The sequence below is a fragment of the Alosa sapidissima genome, chromosome 18 (assembly GCF_018492685.1).
Source record: "Alosa sapidissima isolate fAloSap1 chromosome 18, fAloSap1.pri, whole genome shotgun sequence".
In the NCBI taxonomy this organism is placed as follows: Eukaryota; Metazoa; Chordata; class Actinopteri; order Clupeiformes; family Clupeidae; genus Alosa; species Alosa sapidissima.
This window is the reverse complement of record NC_055974.1, coordinates 17,438,032-17,454,116: the sequence shown is the minus strand read 5'-3', so window position 1 is coordinate 17,454,116 and position 16,085 is coordinate 17,438,032. Positions and strand designations below refer to the sequence as shown.

Sequence of the window (16,085 nt, the reverse complement as noted above, 5' to 3'; positions counted from 1 at the left end):
TAGGCCCTACGGTTCTCAAGATATTCACAGAAAACTGTGTCTGCCCTACCCTCCTTTCGGGGGGTCCAGTCCAGCGGGGGGGCTACAGATCAAAACGAAAAACGATGGTTCCATGCTATCCATGTGGGGTTACATGCCCACCCAGTTTCGTGTACCCCGGTCTTACAGTGTCCCGGGAATCCTTGACAGAAATTTGTATGTGAAAAAGAAACGTAAAAGAAAGGTAATAAATAGTCAAATTATCCACGTGGTCTTGACAGAAGATAGTTCACTTCACTTCTGTTTGAGAACTTGTAATGTATTTTTAACTTTTACAATGTCAACATTTTAAGCCATCATATGGAGTAAAATAAGCAGATTTACATTTTGGGTTATATATTCAGCTCTGTAACGTTATGTACTTCTGGAAAATTTATTTTTGACTCTGATTCCTTGTAGGTTGTGAGGAGCTTGCACATCTTGATAAATTATACTGCAGATGCAGCTATTTCACAAGAATAACTTCAAAGTTCCTGTTTTGAGCTAATTATAAATATGCTGTGCTTTATTCAACAAAGTTACTCAGATGAAGGTCTGACTGACCGAAATGTCAGTTCATCAGTGAATCGACCCTGTACGTGAAGTAAGCAGTAATGCGCTTTTCATTTTTTTGTTACTTCGAAGTGACACTGATTCCTTTAAAGTTCCAGAATTCATCCCATTCCTGCCTAAATGCCTTCAATTTGTTTTCAAGCCATTTCCAAAAGTTTGCTCCAATCCCAATCAAACTCTTAGGAAAACACAATCAGAACCAAATTGAAAGCACACCAGTTCGCACACACACACACACACACACACACACACACACAAAACACATACAAATACATAAATACTGACAAAATGTAAGATGAAATATGCATAAATACATTGAAATAGATGAACATGCATCTCAGCAAGAGCAAAAGGAGGAAATGTGTTCACCGGTAATAATAACCATAGGGCCCTAATAGTGCAACCACATTTGTGGTAGGCTAGACCAGCACGCAACAACTCAGAAACAGGAAGACGTTTAGACACGCAACGAAGACATCGGATCAACTTTGTTCTGCTGTTCTGTAAGTCCAACAAACACATATATTTGTGTGTATATGTAGCAATATATGAAGTATCTGTCATGAGTATTTGATATGCTGTCATTACAGTTGTTTGTTTGTTTTTTTTACAAATGTTTTGACTCAATTTAAATGTAAAACTCAAAAACCCTAAATACACAAATGCTAACCATGCAAGCACTTACTCTAAATGGTATTTTTGTATCAAAGAGATACAGAAGATAAAGAAATATTAAATTAACTGCTCTTTTATTGCAGTGTTTCCCAAAAAGAAACACATGTAGATAAAATTTTAAATCACGTGTCTAATGTCAGAGAATTTTTTTAGAAAAGTGTTTTAGAATAGTTAAATGAGTGTTAAGCAGAGAACATAACAGACCATACATGAGTTAGTAGTTTCAATGATTGTGTACCAGTTTTTGTGTCTTGGCAAATTGTGATCATTGTGGTCGTATAGTGTTTGTCAAAAGTTTAACAAAAATTTGTACAAACACATAAAAACAGATAAACGTGCACCACAGCAAGAGGTCATCTACAGTTTTCAACTGTTCACACATTTTCAAAATTATTTCTCTTTTTTCCAATACTAAGCTGTATACAAAGTCTTTGCCAATGCGATTTTGCTGTTTGAGTCAGAGAAACTTGTGTGACATGTAAAGATTTTGTGTCAAAGCAAAAAAACCTGTAACTGTAATGCAACCACATTTGTGGTACAAGCAGGCATCTACTAAACAGGAAGACGGCACGCACAGAGGACCAGGTCAACTTTAGTCTGACACACATTCCAACAGTTCATATATTCATATGTACAGTTAAGAACAAAATTATTCATACAATATTGATTTAATGTTTATTTTCTCTTGACCAATGGCAAAGTGAAAGAATCATTCCTGTCTCAAAACCCAGATTGCTGCTAAAAAAGTGCAGTCTAGAATCATTGTGGAGACATGAAGAGGCTTGGTAGATATTATAAGAACCATTTTGAGAGCTATGAATGCAAAAAAAAAATGTTTCCACTGATTATTATTATTAAAGGGTATGAATAATTTTGGACATGCCATTTTTCATAAAAATGTTTTTAAAAAAATCTTCTTTTTTTGATTCCATGTTTCTACCACATTGTCTTACAACCTTTAGCCATGTGGCAGTGTCATTTTCAGTCAGAACAAACATATTGGTCAAGAGAAAATTCAAAATCAATTATTCAAAATTAAATCAATATTTGCCAGGGGTATGAATACTTTTCTTAACTATGTGTACTTCATATGATCTTATTGTGATCATCAGAGTTTAAAATTATTTATGTATGTGCACACCGTCAGAGACTTGAGCTGCAAAATGAACAGAGGTCATTTGTTTTCTATGAGAGCCGGCATCACGTTTTGGGCATTTTGAGCGAACCTTGGTCAACTTTATGGTACTGAGCTATTAAGTGGCAACCAATTCAATATTAGGTGTACACAGTTTAGAGAGCAAAACCTATGTGAATTTCAGTTCCTACTAAACATTTGTTCCGATTAGTGTTCGTAATAACAAGGATGAGAGGTCAAGTTAGTGTTTGTAGTAACTTAATACTACAAGCGATATACAGACTATACTTTCCAAGGTAGATGCAAAATGCTGCCAATGACCATCATTTACCAACCCACTCAAATGGGACAATAACATCTCCCAACTAGTGAAGAAAGGCCAGCAGCGCCTGTTTTTCCTCCGCCACCTGAAAGGACTACAGGTCAGTGCCCCCATCATGGTACAGTTCTACAGAACGGTTATTGAGAGTGTGCTAACATCCTCCCTTACAGTCTGGTTTGCCTCTGCGTCAGCCCGTGCAAAGGCCAGGCTACAAAGAGTCGTCTGGGCAGCAGAGTGCATCATCGGCTGCCCCCTGCCCCCCATCATGGACCTGCACAGCTCCAGGTCCATTAACAGACCTGTGAAGATTGTGGCCGACCCCTCTCACCCTGCCAATAGGCTGTTTAATCTTCTCCCCTCTGGAAAGCGGTACAGGGCTTTTCTGCCCAAAACATCACGCCACCGCCACAGATTTTTTCCCCCAGGCAATAGCCCTCCTAAATAACTCTTAAACTTAGACTTCATTGCACTTTATTTTTTATTTAACACAGCACTATTTACATTTACATTCCTATTAATTTATTGCTCATAATGGTTATGTTTGTATTTGTATTGTGTTTTTGTCTTTGTTTTTTTTTGTTTTTCTGTTGCACTTTGTGTTGCCTGCATGGAGAAGACCAAATCAAATTCATCTCTGTATACATGGCGAAATAAAGTTGAATTGAATTGAATTAAAATTTAGGCAAGCCCAATTTCATATTTGTATCACATAAAGTAATACTTCATAGGCTATCAAATGTATTTTGTGTTGGGATACGTTATCTCAATTAAAATGTAACATATAGGCCTATGACTGAACATTCCAGCAGACGTCTGGAATACCTCCTAGGCTCAAGTGTCCAAAGCAGGGCTGCCAGAGCAAATTTTGCAGCTCAAGTCGCTGGTGGTGTGCATGTACAATGATACAACTTGTGATTGTAGCTCCACAGGACTGAGATATATATGGGCAATAGCTCAACTATGATTGTTTCATCAAAAAATATTAAGTTTTAACCCTACGCCACCTAGTACATAACATCAATACAAAAATCTAGCGCATAAGAGTAACTTGCTACTTTCCTCCTCTTGTGATAACAGGGGGAGCTACAGATTGTGTGATGGCACAGAAGTCGATTCTTTTGGTAATCTTTGGCACACTTTCAGCAGCCTATTTGGGTGGTGGTAAGTGCTTTATTGATCCCACTTAGGGTTGGGCGATGTCCCCTAATTGACATTTGACAATGTGTACAGTAAAATATCACGATGGATGATGATATCATCGAGGGGGTGGGTAGTTAACACGAATTACCATATGTGTGCCATGTGTACCATGTGTGCAAGATCTGCTTCAGTGAAATCCATGTAAAAGATTAACAGACAACCAATCTGAACATTTGCTTGTGCACCAACCAGCAGAATACATTGCCAGCATATGCTGGGCCTGGCAAAAAAGCTACTTAAGACTACAATCGCGGTCACTCATCTAAAATCTTCAGTAGGCTAATCTGTAGGCTACCAACCTCATAAGTAGCGCATCTCATTCCACGGCTGTGGAAAGTGAGGGCTGCGTGTCTGGTGTGTGGGGGCGTGTCATCACGATGGTTGCTTCCCATCAACCATGTCTGAAGCAGTGCCCCCTGCTGGGTAAACCCTAAATAACTTTGGTAGTTTCTTCCCACAGTCCTTACCCTTTCTGGCTATAATGCTTTGGTCTAACTAGCGGGGACCCCTTGACAGGCTCAGCCGCACGTCTTACCTATTGTCATAAATAACCTGAACCTCCTATGTTATTTAAGTGAGTCTCCCCTTGGAAGGTGATAAGGCTTCTGCAGGGAGGTTTGCACTAGTTTATAGGAAATTTTTCATGACTAGGCCCTGTCAATGTAACGTGTGGAGAGATTTGGTCCCAAAAGTTATCTAGGAACACAGGTTCTCTTTGCTTAGGTCGAAGGTTGCTTTTTATACTGGCCAGCAGTATATCTTAGCCCAGCTAATAATCAGGCTGACAGCACGCAGTAAGAAAGAAGAACAGGAAGCCCCATTAGTTACTCCAGATCCCTATACTTCATGGCAAGGGTGCCTCCCCTATGCATTCTAAGGGGCATGTCAGACTGCAGAGGTCACAGGAAAGTCTATAAATATTGACAAGCATTCTTTTGACAGGAGGTTACAGAGTTGTGTGGTAAAAATAACGTAATCATCCACAGAGAGGCAAAAAATAACACACAGCTAACCGTACGGTAGAGTACAAAGCTTTATTCACGACGCCGGAGACAGGTTACAAACACTAAGATAAAACGCTAAGATAAAACCAAAATAACTGAGATCATCCTTGTATAATGTCTACATTTATTTAAAGTGTAGCCAATTGGACAACAACCACCCCAGTAGATATTTAACAGCTAAAGTGTTGTCTAATTACTGGAAATTGCCCCACGTTTCCCGCATTTTTTAGGATTTATTCCTAACGTCAAATTTTTCAGTTAAGCAAGGAGATCATAAATGTTGGTTACAAGGAATATATGTCACTAGTTGTGGGCGCCAGTGCGGTCACCTCCTTCACAAACTACTCTGAGGAGTAACCATGGACCTTCAAATATGTCTGGACACTCAGATGATTTTAAACAAAACAGTTTTTGTTTATTTAGGGGGGGGGGTGGTGTAAAAGAATCTTATGGTCACGAAGGTGACGTGGGCTTCAAGTGGAATCCCTCTGAGTGGCCACCAGGGGTCTGCGGTCTGTCCAGCCCCAACTCGGTTCAGTCGCCAACCGGATTTGGGAAGTACGAGTGGAACCGCCACCGCCGCTGTCGTGTCCCAGATTTTCCAACTGGCTGGAGATGGAGTTCCCACGTACAGTCTCTCTCCCTGTCCGTCGCTGCTGTAAACAGTGTAGAGAATTACCTGCTAGGTGGTGGTTGAACTGCCAAGCCTACTAGCCAGTAATTTATGGGAGAATGTTTCAGTCATGGGGGCAGCAACAGTTTTCAACAGTTTCTCAATGTCATAGAGAGGGGGTTACAGTAGTCACGTCAAAGGGTTTAGTTTCACAGCCACTAGAGGACCAAAGTTCTTAATAGCCAGAGAATGTAACTGTTACAGTGACGGGAGTTTTTAAATTTTTGGGCCAGCGCCGAAGGCATAGGAACGTTCCGTCACAAGCAGCTGATTCACAGTGGTAATGATAATTCCTTTATGTTACAGAAGTTAGCAACTATGGTTTTGGGAAACATGCCTAACTAAGTTAGCAACTTTGTTGGTTGCAATTTCCCATTGCCAACCAACTAAGTTGCTAACTTAGTTAGGCATGTTTCGCGAGTTTGTAAATAAACTCCTGGTGTACTTACAAACTTTTCAATGCCTCATTTTATGAGTACAGAATATAGTTGTACTACTGTAGAAGTTTCGTACCATTCAGGGCATTATTAGTGGGGTAATTTACGAGATACTCTATAGGTTCCATAAGCGTCATTCATAAAGTCATTCGTTTCTGACAGCGCTACTCGACCAGGGTTCAACCAAGGGAAAACAGGTTCTGGGAGGGTGTTTGGCTCGGGGTCATGGTGCAAAGGACCCTAGGATGAAATTATTCCGAACCATCGCTTAAGTTGGGAAACGCACCCCTGTTTAGTAGCAGATTCAAAATAAAAGCCCCCCAAACTGGAAATAAGGCAAGAAAAGTAAACAACATAAGAAATGCATTAATAGTAATATAAGTTAATCAAATTAAATTTTATCTAAAATTATTAATCTAAAAATTAAACCGAATCAAGGATTTGGAGAATTGTGACCCCTATTGCTATCCACATCAGTTGAACCTGGTGATGATGGAAAAGGCTAGCCTGGGTGCCATTCCGAACTTAGTCCCGCCCACACGTCGGGAAGTTCGGTCTGGCATTGCTTCAATGTGGTGGAAGTATGCTCGCCCTATATCGGGCGGACCAATCAAATCAGGCTTTACGATGATGGACAGGTGAGCAACAGCGCCTGGTCTATCACGTCATCTGAGCACGCTTAGATTATGCTTATGTTTGAAACAAAAACGCTGTGGCTAGAAGGATACATGACTTTTAAGACCCCATATTGAAAATTCATATTATTTAATGAGGTTGTATCACTGAAAACGATTATTTATGAAAACTTTGGCAAAAGTTGAGATGTGGGAAAACTCGTGGTTTCACTTTCATCAAGGGAAAACAGCGCTGTTGCATTGCGACATGTTCCCTCGTTCGTTTGAAATTTCTGATTGACCACCTGTTCGAGGGATTTGCGACAGCTTTTCCCAGCTGTTTAACATGTTTGTAGCATATCACTGTTCAACAGAATTATTTTTAAAAACGGAGGGGATATAGGAAAAAAAGGATGGTTCGTGTGTTTTCTTCCTACACCTCACGGTAAGCTATTTTGTTGCTCTGATTGGTTAGGTCTATCCAATTGAGTGCAGAGGCATTCCCCCCCCCCCCCCCGTATCGGTTGAAACACGCCCCATAATTACGTCCCAATGGAGCAGTATCAGACTCATATTCTGACTAGAATTGAGTATGAATACGTCAGGCTAGGAAAAGGCTGTGTCAGCAGTAACCTCAGTGTGTTGCTTCTTCTCAGATCCTGGTGGCTTCTCTGTTTTTTACAAGATCACTGAAAAGGACTGCAGTGTTAGATGGTATAGTAGGGACACAGCTTCCGCATTCATCACAAATGTGTTAAAACTTTGGAACCTGTGCTGTCTGCACTGAAAACTGAGCTTCTTTTGGAGTGTTTCGAAACAATCCAGGCATCTCAAGACATTGATTCAGTAACAGTTCGAGAGCTAAAGGGTTTTCTCCAATGTTTTCAGACCCTAAGTTTCTATTCCTTTTGGACCTGTTTCATAAAATCATGCCCCATATACTGTATATGTGCACAGCTGCAGAAAAGAGGAATTGACACAGTAGAGGGTTACAGACACATTTGTGGACAGCATTAGAAATATTTGTGACAGTGTCTTGTCCCTTTGTGTAAGGCATAGCAGTGTTTAGGCTGAGGACAGGGCCACTTCAAACTTTGAGCAAATTGTCTATGATGTTTAGACCTTTTCCTAGCCTGGGTGCCAGCCGAACTTAGTCCCGCCCACAACATTTGAGGTCGGGAAGTTCGGTCTGGCATTGCTCCGTTGTGGAGCAACTATGCTCGCCCCAAATCTGGCAGACCAATCAAATTGGGCTTTACGATGATGGACAGGTGAGCAACAGCGCCTCGTCTATCACGTCAGCTTAGGTTGATTATGTTTGCAACAAAAACGCTGTGGCTAGAAGGAGACAGATGGCTTCTAAGACCCCATATGGAAAATGCACATTATTTCAATGAGGTTTTATCACTGAAAACGATTATTTCTGAAAACTTTGGCCAAAGTTGAGATGTGGGAAAACTCATGGTTTCACTTTCATCAAGGTGGTTGGTCTGATTGGTTAGGTCTATCCAATTGAGTGCAGAGGCATTCCCCTCCTGTATCGGTTGAAACACGCCCCATAATTACGTCCCAATGGATTAGTATCAGACTCATATTCTGACTAGAATTGAGTCAGGCTAACCTTTTCCATGAAATGGAATTATTGACTCCTAATAATCATTCAGTGGATGTCGCTTGCCTTCTTTTCCACTTCTCTTTGGGTGGGTCTACTCATGTGGAATTGTCTGTCTGAGGCAGCACTTCATCACTCTCCAAAATCTGTAGAAACATAATTACAATGTTATTATTACAATTACAAATGCCTTTTCCAATCAAATGATGATAGGCTTAAACACTACTGCTGATATGTAGGCTGAATTGACTATAATGACAGTATATGTTGGTTAACACCATTGTCCTTAGCAGAGCCATCACCTCCTCTGACACTTCAGGCTCAGATGAGTCTTGTGCACAGATGTTGGAAGTAGTTGGTCTTTTTTTTTTTAGTTGGTTTAGCATACCTGTCTTAGATACTTCTACTTTTTTGGAGTTCTCCTCTGCACAGATTCACATAAAAACGTTATTAGCTAGACTGCTCCAATGTTAGCTTCAGCTGTTTGTCTCCATAGATGACGCTTACTAGTTACACTGTAACAGGATGTTAGCTATTAGCTAACTCAAACTAAACTGTGACTGTTTAGAAATACAACGATGTCAAAATACACACCTGTTATCCCAACAGACATGGCGACATCCCTCCATGCTCTTGCTTTCAACAATTGGTCATGATATCCCTTAAGTGAGAGATCATATGACTGACTAGATTGTCTGTGACAGCCAGGATCAGTTTTTCCTTTGCCATTGTTGACATGTAGCCTATGTCCCGCCCCCTCCTAAATCGTCAAGAGAGAAGTGACATTGACGAGCCCAGTGTTGTTCTAAAAGTTGAACAGATTTTGGGCCTGTGTCCACCAATCACGTTTTTGGAGCCGACGGTGGATTTTCTATAGAAATCCTATGAAGTTCAGCGTTCACAGCGCTCAGCAGAAAAAAGCTCACGGCGCTGACCGTTTTTTTCCCGCAGCGCACAGAGCACTGAAAGTTGAAATCTGTTCACTTCTCTCTTGCTAGCCAATTGAAATTGAGGAAGGGACAGGACCTACAATGTTGGTAGTGGCAGAGGAAAGCTCAATCAGCCTAGTCCTATGTGACTAAATATTAAAGGGACACCAGGCAAGCCTGATGCTTTTTCTCTACGAAACTCCCCCTCGCTCGGTCTGAAGCTCTTTTCCTTTTCTTTGCATCTTCCGTCAAGGGTTTTCGCTGCTTCTTCGCCGGTTCTGCCATTATAGACACGTTTGCAACAATCGCTAGCGTTTCGTTAGCCTCCCTCTGTGCTGTGGATGCAGGATGGAAACTGAAACTGCTTCGGTCGCCGGGTACGATACACTGAACTTGCAAGCGGGATATTCTTCCTACAGGCAGTAGGGGCGGGCGAGAGAGTCTTCATTCGCCCTGTAATGAGTCATTTAACCATATACCGACTTACGAAGATGAGTAATTAACACGAAAACGTTGCCTGGTGTCCCTTTAAACGACTGCTGCAAACCGAACGCAAATTACAAAGCCTGACCTATTCTATTGTAATGCCAAATGAGCTCCTTTTGTCTGAGATTGCTGACATTTCAGTTAGCTAGTCACATAGCATTAATCCGGTGTTAAATGGGTTTTAGATATGTTAAGTATGACTATAAGCTAGTCATGGACGAGGGGTGAACCTATCCAGACCCGAAGCATTCTGAACCTAGACAGTTTTTACTGATTCTTCCATAGCGCTATTAGCGCTAGCAACAGGGCATCTCTCAAACTGCACATAAATCACTTGTTATAACCCATCTACAAGACTAACAAGAGCTCCACACTTCATTGACAGTAATTAGGTTCTTAACATTTAAAACAAGGCATTGGCAACATTGTATGTGTGTTGAACGTTTATTTAGAGGACAGTTTATACAGACAGAGACTACCTTCAGTAACTTTTCCGCTTGTTTTCCGGGCGACGCCATTTTGAATCTATTGGCGACCAATCTCGTGTTGTTGATGGAAGGACTGTGCGCGTGAGCAATCAAAAAGGGGGTGTGTCGTCGATAGACTTATCAAATCTGAAATTCAAAATAATAAAATAAGAAACAATGATGCACAAATGTTTATTTTGACTGCACAAATGTGCACAAGGGATTCCAACTATTTTGAAATCATTTTTTGCACAATTTTTTATTTTGCCTGCAGGAACGAATCAAAATACTTTTATTCATATTTTCATCATGTGGGGTGCCAACTTCACAGAGGTTGAGTGGCTCGCTGTGTAGAGAATGTTGTTGAACATGACTCTTTTGTTTTTCCCTCTTAAGGATCAAAGCCCACACTCACATTAAGTCCGGACCACCATCCCTTCATAGGAGACTCAGTAACTCTGAGATGTGAGTTGAGTGTTTCTTCTGGTTTGGTGTTCTACTGGTACAGACACACACAGACCTCTGATCCTGTGGCCCAGACTGATGGAAACTCCTACAACATCAGCTCTGTTGAAATCTCTGATGGAGGACAGTACTGGTGTAGAGCTGGGAGAGGAGACCCAGTCTTCTATACTCAATATAGTGATGCGGCTGAGATGAAGGTTACAGGTTAGTTGGTTTCATTGCAAGGGTATATATCCTTCTCTTTAAGGTTCATTGTCTACCTATCAGACAAAAGGTAAATACTGTAAATAATTCACAATGGTATTCTTTTTTGACAGAAAGACCAAAAGCAATCATTACAAAATCAAACTGGACAAAGTTCTTCAGTGGAGAGAAGGTCTCTCTCAGATGTGACATAAAGAGTGGGGAGATCAGTGACTGGGAGTACAGATGGTTTACTTATGGATTGATGGTTATGAGGTTCTCAAGCCATAAAGGTGATGAGTTTGAAATCAACACACCTGAGTATGAAATCAATCCATCACGAAGTGGTCGCTATGCTTGTAAAGGACGAAGGAAACATGGTGGGAGAGAATCAGACAAAAGTGATGCTGTTGATATTACACTTTCCTCTCGTTAGTATATGTTTTTTCCCATTTACTTTACTGATCACAATTATCTTTTAATTAAAAAAAATTAAATGTATCTCTGGATACATGTCTCATTACTTGTTTTACTCAGTTTAGTATTTTTAAAGAATGATTCTGGGGTGCGGATCATATCGCTATTTGGCTGCATCCTCTGTCCTCCGGTTTGTGCCCCAGAAATCATTCAAAGCTCGACGCCATGAAGGATGCTTCATTTGTCTTGTTTTCTGTGGAAGCTGAGATGCGTCCTTCGCGTAAGCATTTTCAGTCTGAATGTACAATCATCAGTGGCGGTCCTAGCTCGTATGACATCCTAGGTAACCACTCCCCTCAGCGCTCCCCCACCACCATCACTCATGTTGTTACCCCCCATGAGTGAGTAGGACATCTAATTTCTCATGCCTGTCTCTCCTTGATTCCTTAAATTTATTTCTCATTTCCTTCACAAAATTAATTAGGAGGGGCTAAGACATGAGGAAGAAGGATGGACAAATAGAGAAATTAAATGCACCCCTGATGTTTGTACAATTGTTGTCGTAATGGTAGCAGTCATGACTGATTATACAAAAAGCGGCTTTTCTATATTATACATCATCTGAAGGCTTGTGCTTATAAAAATGTTGTGCCACAACTTTCTGTTCTTCTCATGCAGAGAAAGCTCATGCAGTTCTGAGTTCCTTCTCACATATCTGGTTGACTGAAGGAGACTCAGTGACACTGACTTGTGAGGTTAGAGTCTCTAATGCAGGCTGGAGATTCCTCTGGTACAAGAATGCACCCTATAGACCCGGGTTCCCTCAAGTGTTTCATGAAAGCAGTGGATATTATGTAGAGCTAGTGTCAGACAGCATCAGAGGAGCTGGAGGCTCCTACACTCTCAGCCCTGCTGCTCTTAGACACACAGGGGTTTATGTGTGCAGAGCAGAGAGAGGAGAGCCAGCCTATCACACGGAGTTCAGCAATCCTCGGCCTCTCTTGGTCACAGGTGAGTCTCTGTTCAGTTGTCATCTAAACAGTTGTGTACGAAGCAGGGTGTTTCCCAGAGTCTTTCATTTTCATCCTTCGTAGTGGCCTTTTCAGGTGTGTCTCCTCCAGCTTCTGTGATCATCCATTCAAACTGGACCCAGATCTTTACATCTGAGCCACTCTCCCTGAGCTGTGGGGTTCAGGGCCACGCTACTGGATGGAGACTGAGGTGGTTCACAAACAGAAGAGAGAAATCAAAGTGTCCCACTGACTGGAGATCAGAAACAGGATCCAGCTGCAGCATCAGCTCAGCATCTTCATCAGACTTTGGAGTTTACTGGTGTCAGTCTGACTCTGGAGAGCAGAGCAATCCTGTCAACATCACAATACACAGTGAGTGTAATCATACATGATTTGTTGTCTTTCAACATTGTACACTGTAAATTCAACTCGATATTGTAGGATTGCAATAAACAGAGTGAAGAAAGAGTCTCACATTGACAACGCAACGGCGTGTCATTTATTCAATCATACTAAAACGATATCAAACAAACATGGCGCTGCCGGTGATAACAACAAACCAACAGCGTGTCCTTAAAGAGACAGTGTCCCTAAAGCAGAAAGAGATAATGCAGTAAGCACAGAACGAGATAATACAGTATGGTGAATTATGTCCATAGTGTCCACTACAATATTAATGATTTAGCACAACTTAATAAGTGAATTTGTTAGAGTGTGCATTTGACAGTATTGGCTATACTGAAATACTGATGCAATGTTAGACGTGGGATTGTGTCTTTATAGTGAACTCTGACATGTACTGGTTGGTGTTGGTGAATGTTGGTAAATGGAGTATGGTCAGGGCAACTTTTGTGGAGATAGCCATTGGAAAAACTTTGGAGACCCATTTCAATATTTGACTAATTCCTCTATTCTCTCAAAGTGAAACTGATTATCAAGTAGTATTGGTTAGCACGCATGTCACACAGTTTAGGCTTTATTACCCATATGCGTGGTCCACAAATTGTCTTAAGTCACTTTAAAGATAAATGCTTGAGTTACTGGTACTCAAATTATATATTTGTTTTAGCTCAAATTAATGAATTGAATCGGATGTCTTATGCTATACTCTTTATAGATGGAAATGTGATCCTGGAGAGTCCTGTCCATCCTGTGACTGAGGGGGATCCGCTGACTCTGCGCTGTAGATATCGCTACCAGCCATCAAACATCAGTGCTGACTTCTATAAAGATGGGACACTCCTGCAGAACTCCACCACAGGAGAGATGACCATCCCTGCAGTCTCAAAGTCACATGAAGGCCTCTATAAGTGCAGGAACCCAGAGAGAGGAGAGTCACCACAGAGCTGGATCATTGTAAAGGGTAAAAATAATAACATTTAAGGAAATATAACTAACCTCATCTCGATGCTGATGTGATTAACCTGTCATATCATTTTCAGCCCCAGATTCAGGATCCTCTCTACTGGTAACTGTGGGTACAGTTGTTAGACTGGTGATTATGTTTGTCCTCATCATAATGCTGCTTCTGCTGTATCTCTTCAAAAAGCTGAAAGGTAGGCACTCTTAAAGCATACAGCCGCTGCAGTAAAAGTGATCCAGGCTAAAGGATTAATATTTAAGAAAAGTAATGTTTTATAGCCCAGTAAAACACTGCTGGCATGTTGAAATTTTACGTCTCTCTGCAGGTCTGAGTACACAGAAAACACAGACGTAAGTTTAAATTCCCAGTAAGCTTATTGTCCACTGCTGAGATGTAAAGTGTAAACATGTAACATGTAAAGTGGGCCAACTAAAGTACTAGACAAACCAATCAATTTTACCTGAGTATTTTATTTACATCCATGATGTCATTGCAGATCTCTACCTCCCTCTAGTGGTCAACAGCGGGGAAGTACAAAACAGAGGTCAAATCAGGAGGAGAGTGAGGCTGCAGGAACTGATCATGGGCCTCAGGCAGAATATATGCCTCTACAAAGAGGTCAGATAGTTTACATACGTTTTCACTTCTTCACTTTTCACTATAGAATTGTCCTACATCTCCAATAACTATTATCTTCTCTTTGTACTGTAGATACCGCTGATGTTTATGACACCATAAATGCAGAATACATACCTCTACAACCAAGTAGGCCTACATTTATTATTATTGGGATAGGTTTCAGGTTATTTCATAATACCTAATACTACATGAACAACAACACTATTTATCATAACTCTACTTGCAGGAACAACAGACATATATGAAACTATATCACATGGGCAAGGGGATGGTAAGATGTATTACTAATTAAAGTTTCACATTATATATCACACAAGGAATAATGTAGTGAAATGGGATGTTTGGTATATTGAACATAGATTGGTAGGCCTGACTAAGAATGTTTTTGCTAATTATCATTATTCTGGTAGGCATGGTAGAATAATTATATAAATGATATCAAATCTTATAATCTTCACAATTTACCATAAACTTGCATGGCACGGTGAACTAATGCAAATTCTGTGTTTTTCAGGCACAGAATAAGATGTAATCACAATTTTGTCATCTAACACAACATTCCCTTCCAATGTCTAGGTAATGGAGAAGAATATGAGGAAGTGGCTTCTTTACATCCAGGAGCAGAAGCATGAGTTTACCTCTTCAGGCTGATCTCAAACAAATGCAGGAGTTGGATATGTCTAAATGCTTGTGTACATTATAAAGGTCAAAACATTATGAGCTTTGATTTACAGTATATGTATGTTGTGGAAATACTTTGTTTTAATTACTGGTAACTTTGTTTTGTCTGCTAATGTAGGTGTTTTAATGTATATCATCTTGGCGAAAGTTTACCATGCGATGGGGATTTGCCCTTCTTACGTTTGAGTATAGGCTTTTTAACTGTGACTGCCATATATTGTCATTGTTAAACAATCTCCATGTACATGTAAATAGTTTTGAAGCAGTATGTTTGCCATAAAGGTCATTTTAATATTGCAATTGTGGGTATTCAATTTTCCTTTTACCACCTCCTTTCAACTTTAGAGAAACATAATCCTTGATGTTTTATTAGATTAGATTAGATTAAATTCAAATGTATTGTCATTGTGCAGAGTACAGAGACAACGAAATGCAGTTGCCCCCTATTGTATTGTTTTCAGTACTTATCACCTTCTATATTAGGCAATATCATAGATATTATATATACAGTAGATGTCGGCCTTGGCTTCTCAGCATGCATCAATGCTGCCGCCATCTTTCTCCAGTCATGTGATGTTCTGAACAACCTCTGGTTGCATCCTGAGCAGCTTAAAAGATGCCTGATTGTTGTGCTACATTTGGCTGTTCCCATGCAAGGGATTTGAAAACTAAAGAACATGGAGTAACATTTCACAGATGAGAAGCTGTTTACACAGAACAGGCCTACTATGTATTATATTTATTTTCCTCCACGTAAATAGTGTTGAATAATCAATTTTTACATGTAATTTATCTACCTTCAAATTTAAAACATCGATGGCCACTGATTGAGCAATGTAGGTGTTTAAGGCTTTATAGCCCAAAACTCCTACAGCTTCATTACACTCCACTTTTTTGCCAGTAAGTGTTAACTGGAGAAACATGCGTCATTGCGTTGACGTATTCCACCTCATAAGCTTAAGTGGACAAGGGCACATCTACCTATGAGGCTATATACTGTGATGACTGCATCCGCCAGGTAAAACAGCAGATTGATTGCAGTGAGCACTGCCACAGCAGCCTTTTTATCCCAGAGACATGATCCAAGTCCATGGCAGGAAGGAGGTCGATAGGTCTCGTTAGTATAACGACTATTAAATTGGTACACAGGCCAGATCACAGTTGCTGTCAGATACATGA

The 16,085-nt window shown here is 40.5% G+C and overlaps 1 protein-coding gene across 1 annotated transcript; it reads left to right on the top strand.

Annotated features, from left to right (window-relative positions):
- Positions 1-518: 518 nt before the first annotated feature.
- LOC121689417 (basement membrane-specific heparan sulfate proteoglycan core protein-like) lies at positions 519-15,181 on the top strand. The gene is made up of 14 exons (XM_042069219.1): positions 519-622; positions 1,010-1,094; positions 3,801-3,884; positions 10,542-10,814; positions 10,928-11,224; positions 11,889-12,221; positions 12,305-12,595; positions 13,341-13,586; positions 13,666-13,779; positions 13,912-13,936; positions 14,083-14,204; positions 14,298-14,351; positions 14,452-14,496; positions 14,802-15,181. The coding sequence occupies exons 3-14, from the start codon at positions 3,821-3,823 to the stop codon at positions 14,855-14,857; spliced, it is 1,920 nt and encodes a 639-aa protein (XP_041925153.1). The 5' UTR covers positions 519-622; positions 1,010-1,094; positions 3,801-3,820; the 3' UTR covers positions 14,858-15,181.
- The last annotated feature ends 904 nt before the right edge of the window (positions 15,182-16,085 follow it).

Coding starts and splice junctions, on each gene's coding strand:
- LOC121689417 (XM_042069219.1), top strand. CDS start 3,821: ATGGCACAGAAGTCGATTCTTTTGGTAATCTTTGGCACACTTTCAGCA. Junction 3,885..10,541: donor AGCAGCCTATTTGGGTGGTG/GTAAGTGCTTTA, acceptor TTCCCTCTTAAG/GATCAAAGCCCACACTCACA. Junction 11,225..11,888: donor TGATATTACACTTTCCTCTC/GTTAGTATATGT, acceptor CTTCTCATGCAG/AGAAAGCTCATGCAGTTCTG.